The 18389-nt window shown below is 37.2% G+C and overlaps 1 protein-coding gene across 1 annotated transcript; it reads right to left on the bottom strand.

Moving 5' to 3' along the window:
- Positions 1-2317: 2317 nt before the first annotated feature.
- LOC114249322 (nose resistant to fluoxetine protein 6) lies at positions 2318-16491 on the bottom strand. Its single transcript, XM_028182845.2, has 13 exons — positions 15300-16491; positions 13699-13916; positions 12633-12847; positions 12030-12112; positions 11764-11945; positions 9248-9399; positions 8502-8670; positions 7453-7646; positions 6528-6675; positions 4970-5153; positions 4387-4529; positions 3038-3147; positions 2318-2479 (listed from the first exon to the last, which is right to left on the bottom strand). The coding sequence occupies exons 1-13, from the start codon at positions 15601-15603 to the stop codon at positions 2338-2340; spliced, it is 2244 nt and encodes a 747-aa protein (XP_028038646.2). The 5' UTR covers positions 15604-16491; the 3' UTR covers positions 2318-2337.
- Between the last annotated feature and the right edge of the window lie 1898 nt (positions 16492-18389).

Raw genomic sequence — 18389 nt, 5'->3', positions numbered from 1 at the left:
TTTTCACTGCCCATTTTAACTTAAATACTTTCATGTGAAGTATAGTTTGAAAAGAGTCTTAGTTGATTTTTGAAGTGAAAACTTCTAGAATCATTGTAATTTCAAACCGGATGCAACGGAAAAAACGACAGGTAAGAGACACAAATACAAAGAATGAGACAGAAATATACATACTATTTAATACAGCGCCATCTGTGAGATTTTTTAATACTAACGTGTGTATGAAAGCTCTTGTAGTGAATTTTAATTTAGGATTATACGTGAAATTAAAATATCAATTCAGAGGGCGCTACCTTACAATTATTTACTAATGACAAAATTTTACATATACTTAAGACGTTTAGGATAATTGTATTTTAATTTTGGAAGGTTTCACTTCTACCACGTGTGAATTGCACACATTTTGTTTTTTTTTTAAATAATATTTTGGTTATGTTATTTTGGAAAATCAACTACCAGTAGATCCATTTTTTTTCAAATTAGAAGATTTATTAATGTCAGAAACCTTGTTGATCGAAGTCAGAAACATTGTGCCATTCATTATTCAAATTGATGGCAGCCCTATGCTGTGAAGCAGTAGGAAGTAAATGATACTGACATTGTGCCGGTTACGTAGACATATATAATTACATCTTTAAATATACGGTCTTTACAGAAGCAAGGTTGATTCGGATGATTTTTATTGGTACCTACTTGACATTGTTTCAACTATTAATTTTGATTAAAACTGGAGGAACTAATAACTTTACTAATAGAGAAATTATTTTGTATAGGTAAAAAATATATAATATATACAAAGATACCATCAACTCGGTGTTTGCTGATTATGTTTTTAGCTTGTTATTTTAAGAGACCTATTTTTACTGGTGGTAGGACCTCTTGTGAGTCCGCGCGGGTGGGTACCACCACCCTGCCTATTTCTACCGTGAAGCAGTAATGCGTTTCGGTTTGAAGGTTGGGGTAGCCGTTGTAACTATACTTGAGACCTTAGAACTTATATCTCATGATGGGTGGCGCATTCATGTTGTGAATGTCTATGGGCTCCAGTAACCACTTAACACCAGGTGGGCTGTGAGCACGTCCACCCATCGAAGCATAAAAAAAAGAAGCTAGCTATAGCTTTTCATTCTTCTTGGCATCTTCTATGGTTATTGTACTGCAATGCTCGTTTACAAAAATCAATTTAAATAAGCATTTCATCGACTTGAAGTCATGTCACAGAAATTTTAAACAGTGACATCTATGGAAAAGTTATTGAACTACGATTTGTTGTCATCTTAGATAATGAAGTTTTACTGGACAAGATAGATGGCAGTATTCTCAATAGAAATAAACAATAACACGTGTCACGCCCCCTAATTTGAAAATTTCTTTGTAACGTGAAGTCGTTTAAAATATGAGTGAACATTATTTAAATTTTTTTTATACGTTTTGAAGGGAAACCAGAGATATGTTGGTATGATTGGCTATGTATGAAGTGGGCAGTAAATACCTTGTGGACAAAGTCAAGTCGCAGCGTACTGCTTGTCAGATTTTTGAATCATTTGTGAAGGCTAAGTCAAATTTACTATTTTAATATGCATGTATCTAAGTGAGAAAAAAGCAGCCATTATAAATAGTTACTTGTCGCATTTAAAACATTTTCCTATAGTACAACGTTCATAAAAGTCTATACCTACTGATAATTATATTAATACTGACATGCGGCATTCGTAAACTAACATAAAATAAATAAATGAAATTAAAAATAAAGGTGGGATTTTGAAATACTTAATAAACTCGCTACCTTGGTAATAAGCCTTTCACATCTATTTATCCATAATATGGAATCTTTCATCATAATTTTCACCTGCTTCGTCACTTTTGAGTATCTGGAAAATAATATATTATGCACACCTATAAAAAGCCGATGACAATGCAATACATTTATTATTCTGGTCGAATATCCTGATTAGGATTATCAGGGTAGTAAATACAGATTTTACTTTACTGGTGGTAGGACCTCTTGTGAGTCCGCACGGGTAGGTACCACCGCCCCGCCTATTTCTGCCGTGAAGCAGTAATGCGTTTCGGTTTGAAGGGTGGGGCAGCCGTTGTGACTATACTGAGACCTTAGAACTATATCTCAAGGTGTGTGGCGCATTTACGTTGTAGATGTCTTAGGCTCCAGTAACCACTTAACACCAGGTGGGCTGTGAGCTCGTCCACACATCTAAGCAATAAAAAAAAAAGAGATTACAAGTTTTAGTTCAATTGCTTTTAAAATATGACTTTATTTTTCAAACAATTTTTGTAGTAGGTAATACACCAAATAGTTGCTCCGCGGGATACACTTATTTACATTTTAGAGTCTAGTTGAATATTTGTAGAGAGATTTTCCTCCTTGGCGAAATTATCACGGTCGATCGATTTGAAGTTCTTTTGAGAATTTCCGTTTCCTTCAGAAACTCCTTGAGCTCTTTTTTCCCCCTTCCGAATTCTGAAATTGTGGATGGAAATAGCATGAAACATTGTTACATTTATTTCATCTTGAGAGGTTCGACAAAAAATAGATTAGGTATAATAATTTGTATCCGTTCACAATTTTGGAAGATAGCATTGATTTAACGATGTGGATAAAAATGCGATTTTTAATGTATTTTTTCCTAGCAAGCAGAATTTGCCATTAGTTGCAGCCACGACAAGGGGGCTATGATGTCGTGTCCTGTAGCGAAGCAGCGTTTCGATGTGACGTCATAGTTATACCTACCTTAAAATTATGTCTTGATATTTGAAACTTCTAGACAGAAACTTATCTTGAAAATAACGTTAAAACGATTCAACTTTTTGACGCTACTTTTACACTATTAATATCTCAATGTGAAAGTCATTATTTTAATTTAATTTATATATTCAGTGAATAATTTTTGTGCTACGACGTAAACCTAAATACGTAGCCTAAATACGTAGGAATTAATTCCTCCCATTAATTTTATAGATAAGTTTTAAAGTCTTAATAAAATAATTACGATATTAGCGTTTTTACTTAATTACTCACAGTGATCTCAAGCAAATGTCGATTAGCTTATTAATTGGCGCTTCCGCCAACAACCAAAGCAGCAGAGCGAATATGCATGACCAACATAAAGTGCCAGTCGCATCAACGAGCTGAAATGAAAATGAATTTTGACAGTTTTAGACGAGAAGTCTACAACCTTGCTGAATGAGCTTTTTCAATTAAGTAATAGCGTATTTGGTAGTAAATGTGTAATAATGTAAGGTCTGTAATGTAATGTTATATATGTATATAGTTTTTTTGTGTTTTTATGTAATTAACAGCTGTTTTCAATGCATGCAGTCGGTACCTGTAATTGTGTTAGCATTTAGTGTGAAATCAATGTATATGATACCTGTAATGTTCTGTGCTGATGATATAACATGTTGGTACCCAATAAATAAAATAAAATAAAATAAAATGATATCATAAAATGAATCAATGAATCTATAGTAAGTCAATTTTTTTTTTCTACCTAAGCTGATAGTTCTGAGAGGCTATTTCAGCGTAACCTTAACTAGTAGGTGAGTTCACGGGGCTCATGCCTGACGACGTTGCTAACACGACCCTAGCGAGAGCCGTGCTTCGCAGAATCTACCACAGGATCGGAAACGCGACCCACTGAGAAGATCCGGCGAGAAACTCAGTGGGCTGTGTCGGTGGGTTAATTAACTCGTCGAGCCCTTCGTCGCAAGCGACTGGTTCGACGAGAACGATGACCAGTGCTTGAGGTCCCTAAAAGCACCGTTAGTGTATCGGGAGGATCCGAAATGACGTGTTTTGGGCGACGTCGACTGCTTTCCATTATGTCCGCAGGACCGGGAATGAACCAGCATCGATATTTTATTAAGCTACATTTCCAGCCGCACCTGTAACGCTATTCTGCTGCGAGGCAGTGGACATTAGCAGAATAGAATACGTTTTAGGAGTAAGTCATCCTGCCTGAGCTAATGGTCTAGAGCACAGAATACATAAATAAGGTTATATATTCCTTATTTATTTTATACCTTATTTATTTATACCTATATTTATTTATACCTTATTTATCTATTCCATGGTCTAGAGTCTAGACCAGGGGTCGGCAACGTGGCGCTCGCGGGGGTCATGGCGCCCCCAATCGATTTTTAATGCGTCCTCGCTGGACTAATGTAAATGTATGATAGCCAGAGCGATTTACTTACTCAAGCGGCGATATACATCATATCAGCTCAGGCAGGAAAAAAAATAGATGCTGTTTTTGGTTTTCTTTTGCAGTGTAAAAATTCACGAGATAAAATATTTCCTACGCATCGTTTCCCCTTATATTGATATTAGCCATAAGCCAAAGTTTTATAAACACAATACCTACTTACAATTTTAAAATAATCGTTATGTTGCAGGTTCCTCGTGATGAAGACGTTTCGTGCGATTATGATGGTGTGGGTAAAGTAAATTCCGTACGTCAGTCGACTCACGGGGACCCATGGGTACCATGTAAGGATACCGTTAATTAAGGCTAGAAATTAAAATTTAAGTGTATTAGACAAGGAAATGTTAGGTTGAGACAAAACGTCCCATGATTTAAATTCTGAAATATTCGCATCATTTCACATGATTACCTATTAGAATCATCGATCGGTTCAATAGAATTTCTAATTTCACTTTTTTTTTACAGCTTATATAGGTGGACGAGCTCACCGCGCACCTTGTGTTAAGTGGTTACCGGAGCCCACAGACATCTACAACGTAAATGCGCCACCCACCTTGAGATATAAGCTCTAAGGTCTCAAGTATAGTTACAACGGCTGCCCCACCCTTCAAACCGAAACGCATTACTGCTTCACGGCAGCAACAGGCGGGTCGGTGGTACCTACCCGCGCGGACTCACAAGAGGTCCTACCACCAGTACAGCGTGCAGTTCATAGTTTTTAGATTCATTTTTGTTTGAATACTAACGCAGCTGTCCAAACGCGCAGCACATGATGAGCAGTCCCATTCCGAATGCCCAGGCCGGTCTGTTCAGTGCGGCATATATTGCGCTCTCTAACGGCCGGTATTCGCGCCATATAAATGTGCCACCGTACATCAAAACCGCCAGCATTAAAGTTGACGCTATAATTGCAAACAGGACGGACCATTTCTGGAAAATATAAAGGTGATATAAAACTAAAAAATAAGGTAATTTGTGGTGAATTATTTAGACGCAGTTGAAGTCGTCGTGGCCTAAAGGATAAGACCTCTGGTGCATTCGTATGTAGCGATGCAACGGTATTCAAATCCCGCAGGCGGGTACCAATTTTTCTGATGAAATATGTACTTAACAAATGTTCACGATCGGCTTCCACGGTGAAGGAATAACATCGTGTAAAAAAAATCAAATCCGCAAAATTATAATTTGTGTAATTACTGGTGGTAGGACCTCTTGTGAGTCCGCACGGGTAGGTACCACCACCCCGCCTATTTCTGCCGTGAAGCAGTGATGCGTTTCGGCTTAAAGGGTGGGGCAGCCGTTGTAACTATACTGAGACCTTAGAACTTATATCTCAAGGTGGGTGGCGCATTTATGTTGTAGATGTCTTAGGCTCCAGTAACCACTTAACACCAGGTGGGCTGTGAGATCGTCCACCCATCTAAGTAATAAAAAAAAAATTGTAAGTATACAGCTTTCAACTGATTTAGTGGTTTTGTCGAAGGTCGAAACTATCCTGAATGGTAAGAGACTATTACTCTGCCTAATTCTGCTGCGAAACAGTCATGCTTTTAATACAGCACCCGACGTTACATATTGCATTTTGGCCTTTAGAAAGAGACAATTGGCTAATTTTGATTTCGTAGAGCGCTATTTCTTACGCACGCTACCTTTTTTTTTTTTTTTTAACGCTGGGGAATCCCTTTACGGATACCCGATCGAGAGGGGTAATAGACCGGTTTATGTCGGACTCCGGCGCCTCCAGAGAAGAAGAGGGAGAAGAGGAAGACCAAACTCCTCCTCTTCTTCCAATTCCTACCGGGAGACTACGCCTTGAGAAAGGCGCGCGAGGCGCTGAGCGGCGTCTACCACGCAGGATCCGCCCCGCAAAACCGACTACCGACTAAACCCCATCGAGCTCCACCACTCCGACTACGCACGCTGCCTATGTGTCGGTCGAGAGTTTAAGGTGCGGCTATAATAGAAACAGAGCTGTTAGTGTATAGTGCGACAGAGACGTCGATTTGAAATATTTATCGCCGGATACTGTAATAGAAATTTTAATTGTCCTCGAAATAAATTGCTCATGTACTTTCTTGGAGCAAAAATTTTCTACCTATAGTCCTACACACATTTCTAATTCTCGGCTCTAGCACTAGTGTATTGTGGTACAATCGTCCGAGATTATTCGGCCGAGAAGCTATCATATCTTACGACCTAATGGTTGAAAATCAATATTCCAATGCAAAGGAGAAATCGCAAGGCGTCTGTACTCGCTGTACCCGTCTAAAATAAGGATAAGATATTTAATTACTAAAGACGTACCTTCGACACAGTATTCAGTTTCCCTTCGGCCTTATATTTCGCAAAGATGAATCCAAAAAGTACGCCGACGAGATAGGTCGCGTACCGGGCATGACTCTTAATGTACAGTACATGCAAATCGTGACTACCACGAGGATTCACGAGAAATCTGAAAATTCTTTTCTTTGTACGTATACTTTTTCATTGGCTCAAATAGCTTCAATAAATTTTCTAAAATCGAAAAGCCCTTCGGGTATGTGCTTGATGAAAGCCTTCTATTGTTTACGATTCCGTTAATATTTAGTTTGTAGTACCCTAATAAGTATTGCGTAAGTATTGAAGAACATTACCACTCTAATTTTTCTAACTAAATAATTGTCATTTACTAAGCCTATATTTCATGAAATGCGAACCCAGTAGTACCATCCTTTCCTTTCTTTTTTTTCCCTCCGCTTTCCCTTGAGACTGTAGGATATTGTCTCATTGTTCCGAACAACGATAGCGGGTGATTGGTCTAAGATTATATGTGATAGCGATTTTGCCGAAATTGTAAGGCGGTTGCCCAAGTGCAATCCAGTGGCGGGTAAGTAAGTGGTAAACCCGCGCACCGGCTGATTTTTAACTGTATTGTGTACATTATGTGCAAAATAAAACACTTCTTGTACTAATTCGTATTTAGCCGTCAGCACCCATGACCGTTAGATTCACCCATGACTTCGATCTATGATCCGGTTGATATACCCATATGCTCCTAGTAGCATCATACCTGCGGCGTGCTCATTGTATTATGTACAACGTTTCCTGTATACAGATTTCGCGGTCACGGACATGAAGTTGCATTAAATCGCATATTATATCCAACGTTTCCTACGTTACAGTTGTCATTATGGAGTCATCAGTCTGTATTAAATCGATTACGAACTAATAAAATAAGAACCAAACTTACTCAATAGTGAAAATCTGGACTGCAGACAACCGGTACAAGTAGGTAATGATCCCTGGTAGCGAAAGTGCGATCACAAACATGACGCTAGCAGCTACGAGACCTGCCTTTGGATACTTTTTGTATATAGAGAACCAGAATACGGTGATCACGAAGAAGTGGAAGTCGCAGGGTATATACCAAGATATTATTAAGCACTGAAAATTTTATTAATCGTCATGTTTACAATTTATAAATTATGGTTAGTATTTCAACGGTGTCAAACTAGGATTCTCTTCTATATCATGTATTAAAGGAAAATGAATGAATATGAAACGATAGCGAAAACTTTTACAGATTTCTGTTTTTTTTTAGCCGACTGAACGGTACTCACCTGGGGCCAAATAGTTACCGGAAGGCATAAACATCAATCACAACATGAATGCAGCTACTCACTTGAGACTTGAGGTGTATGTCGCAATTGTATAAGTAATTACGTGAAGTCTAATTTTTATTCTTATCATTTAGGTCACGACAACTTCAAATTCTACTATATATTCATATATTTAACATATTACGATTTCAAGTTTCTTTATTAAGTAATCAACGACGAATTCCCTTTACCGTGAATTTGGGAAAATATATTTACTTTTAACAGTAAGAAAATAACATTCACAAAAAGCCAAAGTCAGAATGTACTTAAAGTCGAAGTTTTAAAATTATCTTTATATTTAGAACAATCTTCTTTTTCTTCACCTTATCCCACTAGGTGGGGTCGGCACAGCTAATTTTTCTCTTCTATCAGCCGTCATCTCAGCACTCACTCCTCTCTCTCTCATACCGTCATTCACACACTCCATCTATGTCTTCTTCGGTCGACTTCATTCCCCTCTACCTTGCACTACCATTTCCATACATCTCCTAATCACATGCATCTTCTCTCTACGCATCACATGTCCATACCACGCTAACCGTCTGCTCTTTATGTTTAGAACAATCATCATTATCCTGCCCTTCTCCCAATTCCTTCACCGGTTAAATGAATATATGACAAAACGCTTAAGAGTTTTCACCATGTTTTCAGTGTCGACGTAATTGTTGATCATCAGTAAATTAAGCCACCAGTTCCTCCTACAGAGTTCTATTTCTAGATCGACTAATTTATTCCACAGAGGACCGTTTCCTGTGTAAGTATGTACCGCGCAAACGTAGAATATTACCACTGCAAGTGCCACTATAAGTCTGTAAATAGGGTAAATTTTGTTTTAGCCGGATTAGCCATTTTTTGTTACAATAATATTGCAGTACCGATATATTTGTCCTTTTTAATGTCTGATCTTTTCGCTAAAAAAAGTAGCGTTCCGATTACTGTCAATTGAATTTAAGAAAGAACTTGAAATATAGAAAACGTCGTAGAATTTTTTTACTTTCCAGAATACACTTTGATAATAATTATTGATATATATTATTTATACAGTATATCTATACTAATATTATAAAGAGGAAAGATTTGTTTGTTTGTTTGTTTCGAATAGGCTCCGAAACTACTGGACCGATTTGAAAAATTATTTTTCCATTAGAAGCCGACATTGTCCCTGATGAACATAGGCTACTTTTTTTATTTTTTTTTATTTTTTTTTAATTATTTTTTTTGGTTTCATGTGTGTTTTAATGTTTCCGAAGCGAAGCGAGGGCGGGTCGCTAGTCCATTATAAAATAGGATATAATTGCAAATTTGCTATATATTTCCTAATTTTATTTGGCTTTGCAAAAAAAATTACTGAAATATGATTTACTTTCCATTGCTCTTAAGAAATACCTGATGTATCTTTTGAAGATTATCAAGAATGGATTCGGTAATTTTTCGTAGGTTGTAAAAGCCGAAAACGTGAGGAGTCCAGATAAAAAGAAAAACGTATCCACAAATAGATCGTTGTGGACAAGGAAAAGCCCGAAAAACGATCGGACCACCTGAAAACAACACAAAAGCCAATATCAGTTTTACACGTCTCTATCGGCATCTAATCTTCACTTATTAACTATTGTGTATGTGGGGCTGTGAAAGGGTATTTTAGTTTAAGGAACATTTTACTTAATACGCGACATTTATCTTTGTAATTAAAGGTCAGTTTTATTTGGTATTACTCCTAGTATCAACAATTTGATTTTTTTAATTGAACTTCCATTATGTTTACCCCATTTAAATAGCTAAAGAAGTTTTTCTGTTACAATTTTTTTTTCCAAATTTAAAACTTTAAATTCTCCGGTAAACTTGGAAAACAGTTAATAAAACCAAATAGCCTTTCACCTCTTGATAAATTTAAAATTAATTGCCGCTTTTTTTTTAAAAACTTCGTTTTTTCTGACGCGTATTTTCTGTTATTTTTAAATTCTCGCTTTTTTTATTGCCGTTATATTACACGGGTTAACACCAAATTTGACTTTGATTGCAAAGCATACAATTTCGATATTTTATATCGTAATTAGACGAAAAAAAATACATGGCATGAAACAGTTTGCTTTTGAACTTTAATAAATTGACCACATATGAAACAAAATGCATCAGCATCGTTTTAACACTTTCGTGACATTATAAGTTTTTCTGGGCTTGTACAAAACACCTGATCGTTGTTTATGACTCGGATGTCATCTAGTGGCACTGTGTAAATGTAAACACCACACTCTCATAGCGCGGTTTTTTTGAAAGTATTAAAATTATTTAAAATTTATAAAAAAATTGAAAATGAGTATTATTACTATATTTTTTTTAATTTTTTTTTTGCTTAGATGTGTGGACGAGTTCACAACCCACCTGGTGTTAAGTGGTTACTGGAGCCCATAGACATCTACAACGTAAATGCGCCACACACCTTGAGATATATTTCTAAGGTCTCAGTATAGTCACAACGGCTGCTCCACCCTTCAAACCGAAACGCATTACTGCTTCACGGCAGAAATAGGCGGGGCGGTGGTACCTACCCGTGCGGACTCACAAGAGGTCCTACCACCAGTAATTACGCAAATTATAATTTTGCGGGTTTGATTTTTATTGCACGATGTTATTCCTTCACCGTGGAAGTCAATCGTGAACATTTGTTGAGTACGTATTTCATTAGAAAAATTGGTACCCGCCTGCGAGATTCGAACACTAGTGCATCGCTCGATACGAATGCACCGGACGTCTTATCCTTTAGGCCACGACGACTTCAAATAAATAACTATCACAAAAGCAAACTTTATACCAAAGAAAGGTATTTTATTTTCGTTTTTGTGAATAATTAACCGGAGAAACCTAGTATAAACGTTAGGACAAAGAACGATTTTTTTTTGTAGAGTTGTGTTATTTCCATCAGCGTTGCAGTTTTGATGGTCACGGACGACTGACGGCCACGGTCACATTTGAGTAATTATGCTTACGAACGTCTAATCAAAAAACGTTGCTTTTTATAATAACATTTAAAAAACGCGCGATAATACCGTAAAAGCAGTTTTAATTATTTCAAAAACCGAATAAAACGCTATTGTATAAATTATTTTGATTTGCATTAATATGAATATTTGTGTGAAATCTATTCAAATTTGTCGTGCGAATGACACAAGTTGTGGCTACACTTCTAAGCGACATTTTTGCAACTTTACAGGGGAACTTTAAGCAACTTTACAACTTTACAGTCATTAAAGTTTAAAATTTCGAAAAAATATCTTGACAAACAATTTATTCAGCTTTTTGAATGAGGTAAACATAATTGAAGTTTAATTAAAAACCAAATAAAATGGACCTTTAATCACAAAGATAAATATCACGCAGCGAAATATCGCTTCAACCTTCAATCTTCACCCCTTGATCTTTTGTTCTTTGTGTGGCGTCAACTTTTGAAATCGTCGAAAGTGTGCTGCGACTAAAAAGTTTGAGAAAATCTGATCTAGATATCCATCTAGACATTCACACAATCTCACGGCTCACGTGGTGCTGTGGTATTACGAGATAACACATTAACGACCTAATGACATAAGGCAGTCGCCTCAATTTTAAACGAATATATGCCGTACCGTATGCATGCAGCATTATTATAATCTTAATCTATATATATAAAAATGAATTGCTGTTCGTTAGTCTCGCTAAAACTCGAGAACGGCTGGACCGATTTGGCTAATTTTGGTCTTAAATTATTTGTGCAAGTCCAGAGAAGGTTTAAAAGGTTGATAAATGAATGGACGGATTCCTTTTGTTTGTTTTAAGTTTATTGTATACAAAAGTTTAGGTCTTTTATTTATCGATTGAGGCACTACGAAGTCTACCTTGTCAGCTAGTATAATAATATAACTAAATCTTACTCGATCTGAAGTATATCCATCGCTGATAGGACCAGAATTAGCAATACTTATCAGATGATCAACAGCTATCAAACACATTGTCAACCATTTGACTCCATAAATAGCTTCCAAACCGTCTTTTCTCATCTTAAAGAGGTTAGAGGCATTTTCTTTCATACAAAGCGCCTTTGTCACCTGTGTTACTGGAATTAAAATGTTAATTATTGTCATATTGGTATTAACAAAACTAGAATTATATTTATAATGATTGACGCATGATGACTTACTTGTTGTATTAGCATTGAGTTGTTTGGAACAAGACACAAAAGTGCACACTAGGCAAAGGGCTGCTAACAATCCCACTGTACATCTGAAATGAAATAATTTAGTTGTAATTGGGGTTATTTTTGTGAAATTGTTTCACATAAATGTTAATTTGGTGTTGTTGTCGCAAAAGCGGAGTATTGTGTAGTAGAAAAAATATGGAACAGTAGGTGGTGTTGCAATAAGCTTCTACGTTGTTTTTAGCCTAAGGATGATGTATCGCTGTCGTAGTGGTGGTCTAAAAGATAAGACGTCCGGTGCATTCGTATCGAGCGATACACGGGTGTATGAATACCAGGCGGGTATATACCAGTTTTTCTAATGAAATACGTACCTACTTAACAAATGTTCACGATTGACTTCCGCGATGAAGGAATAACATCGTGTAATAAATATCAAACCCGTAAAATTATAATGTGCGTAATTGCTGGGCCCGACCTTTCCTATTATGATTTGATTATAAGCATTTACTTATTTTAATTTTCTTTCCATTTACGAAGAAAACATTTAACGAAAAGTAAATACCAATCAAAATATCCCAAGTTAGTTAATTAAATGTGTCTTACACGAAATAATAGAATAGAGCATCGAATTCCTTATGAGCCCCACTAGTCTGACATACATTAGTCATAGCAATGCTGGCATTGATACCGGATGTGCCAAGGTGACTCCGTGATACCATCGCAGCCAACAGCTTCTCGATTGTGCTGGGTGGACAGGAAGCAGGCATGCAAACTCCCCATTGTAACTCATTAAGAGGACGCGCATGAGGAGGTTGGTACTGTAAAATATAGAATTATCAGCGATGTTCTGAAAACGAGTTGTGTTTTTAATTTTTTATTGAGATATACTTCAGCCTTTCTCAAAGTGGGCGATAACGCCCCCTTGTGGGTGCTGCGGGCCTAAAGGGGGGCGGTAAGAGACCCAGAAAAAAAAGGGGTCGTTGTGTAGAGGCTTGGGAGGCGATTTGTAATTTAATCTAGGACTCTTAGACACCGACTGAAAAAATGGGGGCGCTAAAAATAATTTAGTCTCAAAGTGGGCAGTAGACAAAATAAGTTTGGGAGCCCCTGAGGTATAGTGTATAGATATAATGAGTAAGTACCAAGACCGCTCACAGCCCACTTGGAGTTAAGCGTATCGGCGATAGCCAGATACCATTTTTGCATTGTTGAAGTAGAAACATTACACAGAATAATATCAGAGAGTCGAAAGTTTTCCACTTAAAGACTGTAGGCATATATCTATCACTAGATTTCATAATCTCATTTTTAAACGGACCGTCACCTCGGGCATTAGTAGGTGAAGTTATAACAAGAAATGGTTTGGTAGTTGATTCAAAAAAAACTAAATCAATAGATAATACTTTACTGGTGGTAGGACCTCTTGTGAGTCCGCGCGGTAGGTACCACCACCCTGCCTATTTCTGCCGTGAAGCAGTAATGCGTTGCGGTTTGAAGGGCGGGGCAGCCGTTGTAACTATACTTGAGACCTTAGAACTTATATCTCAAGGTGGGTGGCGCATTTACATCATAGATGTCTATCGGCTCCAATAACTACTTAACAGTAAGTGGGCTGTGAGATCGTCCACCCATCTAAGCAATAAAAAAAATTTATAAAAGATCGTCGTACCCTTAAAAAATCTGATGCCGATTGGTAAGGAGAAAAGGCGGTGTCGACTTCATAGCTTTTCTGTTCTGTCTCGAGGACGATGTCAACGAGGCAGTACTTCATCAGTAAATCTGTCTGAGAGTCTGACCAAGGAGGGTTCATGCATTGGTCGTAATTCCCTAATTGATACTTGTTACCGAATAGCACGCCCAGTGGCTCCGTTGATTGGGAGTCCCATTCTGTAAGTACGAGGGTTTTTAATGGAGATACCATAAATTGGTTTTGTTCTCGGTATGTCGTGGCGTGTAGCGATTTCTATCGGTCGGCTAGGTTATGTGTGCCCGTATGATGTCGCATCCGTATTACATCAATTTGTACTGTATACTAAATATTACAAAAACTGATACATATTGAAGGTGTATTTTTACTAACACATGAAATGATTGGTATTCAATCGATCTTGTTACGTAAATTTCTATAAAGGGTATCTTAAAAAGATAACACTGTTTCATTTAAATAAGAAAAGTTATAACTAGTTTTTTATATGCGCGGGCTGTGATATTTTTATTGCGTTACTAGCTGACCCGGCAGACTTCGTAGTGCCTCAATCGATAAATAAAAGACCTAAACTTTTGTATAAAATAAACTCGAAACAAACAAAAGGAATCCGTCCGATAGGGGACACATGAAAGGGAAAACAAAATTGTTATTTTTATTTAATTCCGAGAATTTTCATATTTATCTACCTTTTAAACTTCTCTTCTTCTTTCTCCACTTCCACAAATAATTCAAGACCGAAACTAGTCAAATCGGTCCAGCCGCTCTCAAGTTTTAGCGAGACTAATGAACAGCAATTCATTTATATATAATAATATATGAAATGATTGACATTCAATCGATCTTGTTACGTAAAATCTACCTACTTATTTCTTTATAGGCTATCTTAAAAAGATAACACAGCTTAATTTAAAAAAAAAAAAAGTTATAACTAGTTTTTGATATTCCCGGTCTGTGATATTTTTATTGCATTATTAAGTACACGTGTTGAACTAAGTATGGATTAAAATATCTGGTTTATAGCTACTGTGGGTCTGATTTTTTAGAGAAAATTTCGCTGTTTTTTTTCCAAACATGTGGCTATGTCTCATCGATGACTAGTCAAGGCTCTTGGCCTTGAGCCTAAGGATTATTTCTGAAGTGAGAAACACATTCGACATAGCCGCCCCAAAAATCGTAAGCCGTAGAAAATGAAGAGAAAGAAGAAGCCTTATACTGCCTTTCAATTTAATTCTATCAAGCCATATCCTGTGGATATATCAACAGGTCCAAGGAATAACATTGTAACTCAGTTTTAGCTAATTATGAGTTACTAGCGACCCGCCCTCGCTTCGGTTCGGAAACTGTAATTTATTATTGATTTCTCCACTATTTAATGGATGTTATTATACATATAATACCTTCCTCTTCAATCACTCTTATCTATTAAAAAAACCGCATCAAAATCCGTTGCGTAGTTTTAAAGATTTAAGCATACATAGTGATATAGAGACAGAGAAAGCGACTTTGTTTTATACTATGTAGTGACAATGTTATTCCTTGCATGTATCGCTTTACATACTTACCCCATACGGCCCAAAGCGTGAAGTTCCGGAGTCCTTGAATCATGTGATGTATATGATTAACACATTGTTGCTCATCCACCGTCCAAATTTTGTGTTCAAGCAACAGCAATACATCTTCGAGATACAAAGGACTCTTTTCAGTTACTTTTTCCACTTTATTTATATCCTCGATCAAATCTTTCGATGCTGCATTATTATCAACATATCCCTGGGTTAAATTCTTTGGATTTTTCACTTGATTCGTGACCCGGCACGTTATCTCAGCTAATATGTACAAACAAATGAGAAGACTGAAACGTTTCATTGTTTAGTCTTAAATAATTTGAAGCTGCTTCTATTTTTATATAAATGAACAGATTTTTTGCATGATCACTCGAAAGATTAAAGTTTTTTTGTTTTTATATGTTTTTAGATGTGTGTATTCATTCACTGAATAACAAATTGCAAGCCGATTTGTACGAAACAGACATTGAATACGGTGTTCTGGTGGTAGATGAGTCGTCGTAGCCTAACGGATAAGACGTCCGGTGCATTCGTGTTGAGCGATGCACCAGTGTTCGAATCTCAGGACAATTTTTCCAAACCAATTTTTCTAATGAAATATGTACTCAACAAATGATCACGATTTACTTCCACGGTGAAGTAATAACATCGTGTAATAAAAATAAAACCCACAATATTACAATTTGCGTAATTACTGGTGGCAGGACCTCTTGTGAGTCCGCGCGGGTAGGTACCACCACCCTGCCTATTTCTGCCGTGAAGCAGTAGGTAATGCGTTTCGGCTTGAAAGGTGGGGCAGCCGTTGTAACTATACTTGAGACCTTAGAACTTATATCTCAAGGTGGGTGGCGCATTTACGTCGTAGACGTCTATGGGCTCCAGTAACCACTTAACACCAAGTGGGCTGTGAGCACGTCCACCCATCTAAGCAAAAAATAAAAAAGATGAGTGCACGCTCTCACGGATGTGTTCCAGGATCTCGTTCACTTATTTCTGCCGCTTACGATCAATTATGTTGAAGGATACATTCATTACGATAAGACGGTGGTGTAATCAATGAAACTTTTGCTTCAGTCCTATGCTTCAAGGTGAATAGCATCATTTAGGCTGTGGTGTCTATGAACTCTGATGACTGCTTAACATCAGCCCCCAGGCCCTCGCCAATCGATCTACCCTTTATAGCAATTTTTAAAATTAACCCAAGGAAAACGAACTAAAACGTATTAACGAATAATAAACGTAATATTTACCATGCGCGGATGTTGAGAAAAAAAACCCATTCAAAAATTTGTTTCAATGTTGGGGTTTAATTGACATTGAATGCTGTTTGCTGAAGTGTTAAATGGATACCAGATTATAATACGAATATGAATAGAACGAAAAATCGTATAGAATTTGTGAGTTTTAAGAAGGTTAATTGTAGTGTATTTATTTTATTTCCAATCAGATAAGAATATACGAAACAAAAGACGATATTTAAATTATATTTAGATTTTGGTGATTAAAAACTAATAATTTTAAATTATAATTGGTTCTTATCTATCTTCTATCTTATAAATTTAAAATAAAATATTGGTTTTCTAGATGTTCCCAAAGCCTTTCCGATTGCAATAAAGTTTGGTACAATTGTTGTTTTCACTACACCAAAGGTTTTGTAATTATTATTTTTCATACCTAAGCTAATGGTCTAGAGAGACCATATCAGCGTAACCTTAACTAGTAGGTGAGCTCACGGGGCTCAAACCTGACGATTTTGCTAACACGAACCCTAGCAACAGCAGTGCTTCGCAGAATCTACCACCCCGAATCCTGATCACGCAGGAGCAAGTCACCGTCGTCGCCCTAGACACGTCCTTACGGATCCATCAGATCCAATAACTCTTGCATTAGATACCTTCAGCTCTAACACTAGGAGCAGGCTGAGGAACCTCGGTAACCGTACTCGTCGAACTCGACAAAGAGGTCGACGTGCAACCTAACCCATGCATCAGCCCGCTGAGTTTCTCGCCGGATCTTCTCAGTGGGTCGCGATTCCGATCCGGTAGTAGATTCATTCGCGAAGCAATTGCTCTTGAGCTGTTAGGTCTCCTTCGGAGGCGCTCGGGCAGTTGTTAGCAAATCCCTCCCCTCCTGGCTGAGCCTTTGCTCGCCCACCTGTCCTGGTGAAGCTGGAAAGGCCTCCGGGCCACCAGTAATCTTTCAATCATAAAAAAAAGAATCTACCACCGGATCGGAAACGCGAATATATATATTTTATAATAAAAGTTTGAAATTTTTGGATTTAAGACGTGTGTACAGGACAACGTTTTCCGGGTCTGCTTTATATAAAACAATATTGAATCATTTGGTGGAAATTAGACTTATTGGTATTGTTATTTTTGTTGTTATTATGTTATTATTATTCATGTTGTTATTGTTAGACTTTTTGCACTTATTTAAGTAACCATAAAAAATACTTTTTGTACTAACATACATTGTACATACATTTAAGTCAAAGATACGTTAAAGAATTTTAATTTTTATTTTCAAGCAAAAAGCAATAAAGAGTCGATAAATTTATGCGCGTGTTTATTTAAAAACGAATTATTTCTCTGAGAATTGTAGCTCTTCACAAATAGAATGATGAATTATTTTATAAATGAAATACCGTGTGTAAGTCGCTGTAGTGATGACCTTAGGTGCTCTTAATTATAATTTGAATAAAAAAATATGACAAAATTTGAAGTGTGAAAAAAGTTTGTCGATTATATTGTGATTTGTGATTGCATTGAATACCCACTGACTTTTCGCCGGAATTTCTCAGTGGGTCGCGTTTCCGATTCGATAGTAGATTCAGTGAGTACAGCTATTGCCAGGGCTTTTTTTTTACCTTCCTAAGCTGATAGCCCTGAGAGGCTATGTCAGCATAACCTAACAAGTAAATGAGCTCACGGGGCTCAAACCTGACGACGTTGCTAACACGAACCCTAGCAAGAGCCGTGCTTCGCAGAATCTACCACCGGATCGGAAACGCGACCCACTGAGAAGATCCGGCGAGAAACTCAGTGGGCTGTGTCTGTGGGTTAATTTGCTCGCCGAGTCCTTCGT

This window comes from Bombyx mandarina, chromosome 25 (genome assembly GCF_030267445.1).
Source record: "Bombyx mandarina strain Sakado chromosome 25, ASM3026744v2".
In the NCBI taxonomy this organism is placed as follows: domain Eukaryota; kingdom Metazoa; phylum Arthropoda; class Insecta; order Lepidoptera; family Bombycidae; genus Bombyx; species Bombyx mandarina.
Note: the sequence above shows the minus strand (reverse complement) of the source record. Positions and strands in the feature narration are given on the sequence as shown.

Bases quoted from the DNA above. Each gene is read 5' to 3' on its own strand.
- LOC114249322 (XM_028182845.2), bottom strand. From the start codon at position 15,603: ATGAAACGTTTCAGTCTTCTCATTTGTTTGTACATATTAGCTGAGATA. The intron at 13,917-15,299 runs GTAAGTATGTAA...TCGTACTTACAG, and splicing joins CACGCTTTGGGCCGTATGGG to AATGGGACTCCCAATCAACG. The intron at 12,848-13,698 runs GTACGACGATCT...TATATTTTACAG, and splicing joins CGGCATCAGATTTTTTAAGG to TACCAACCTCCTCATGCGCG.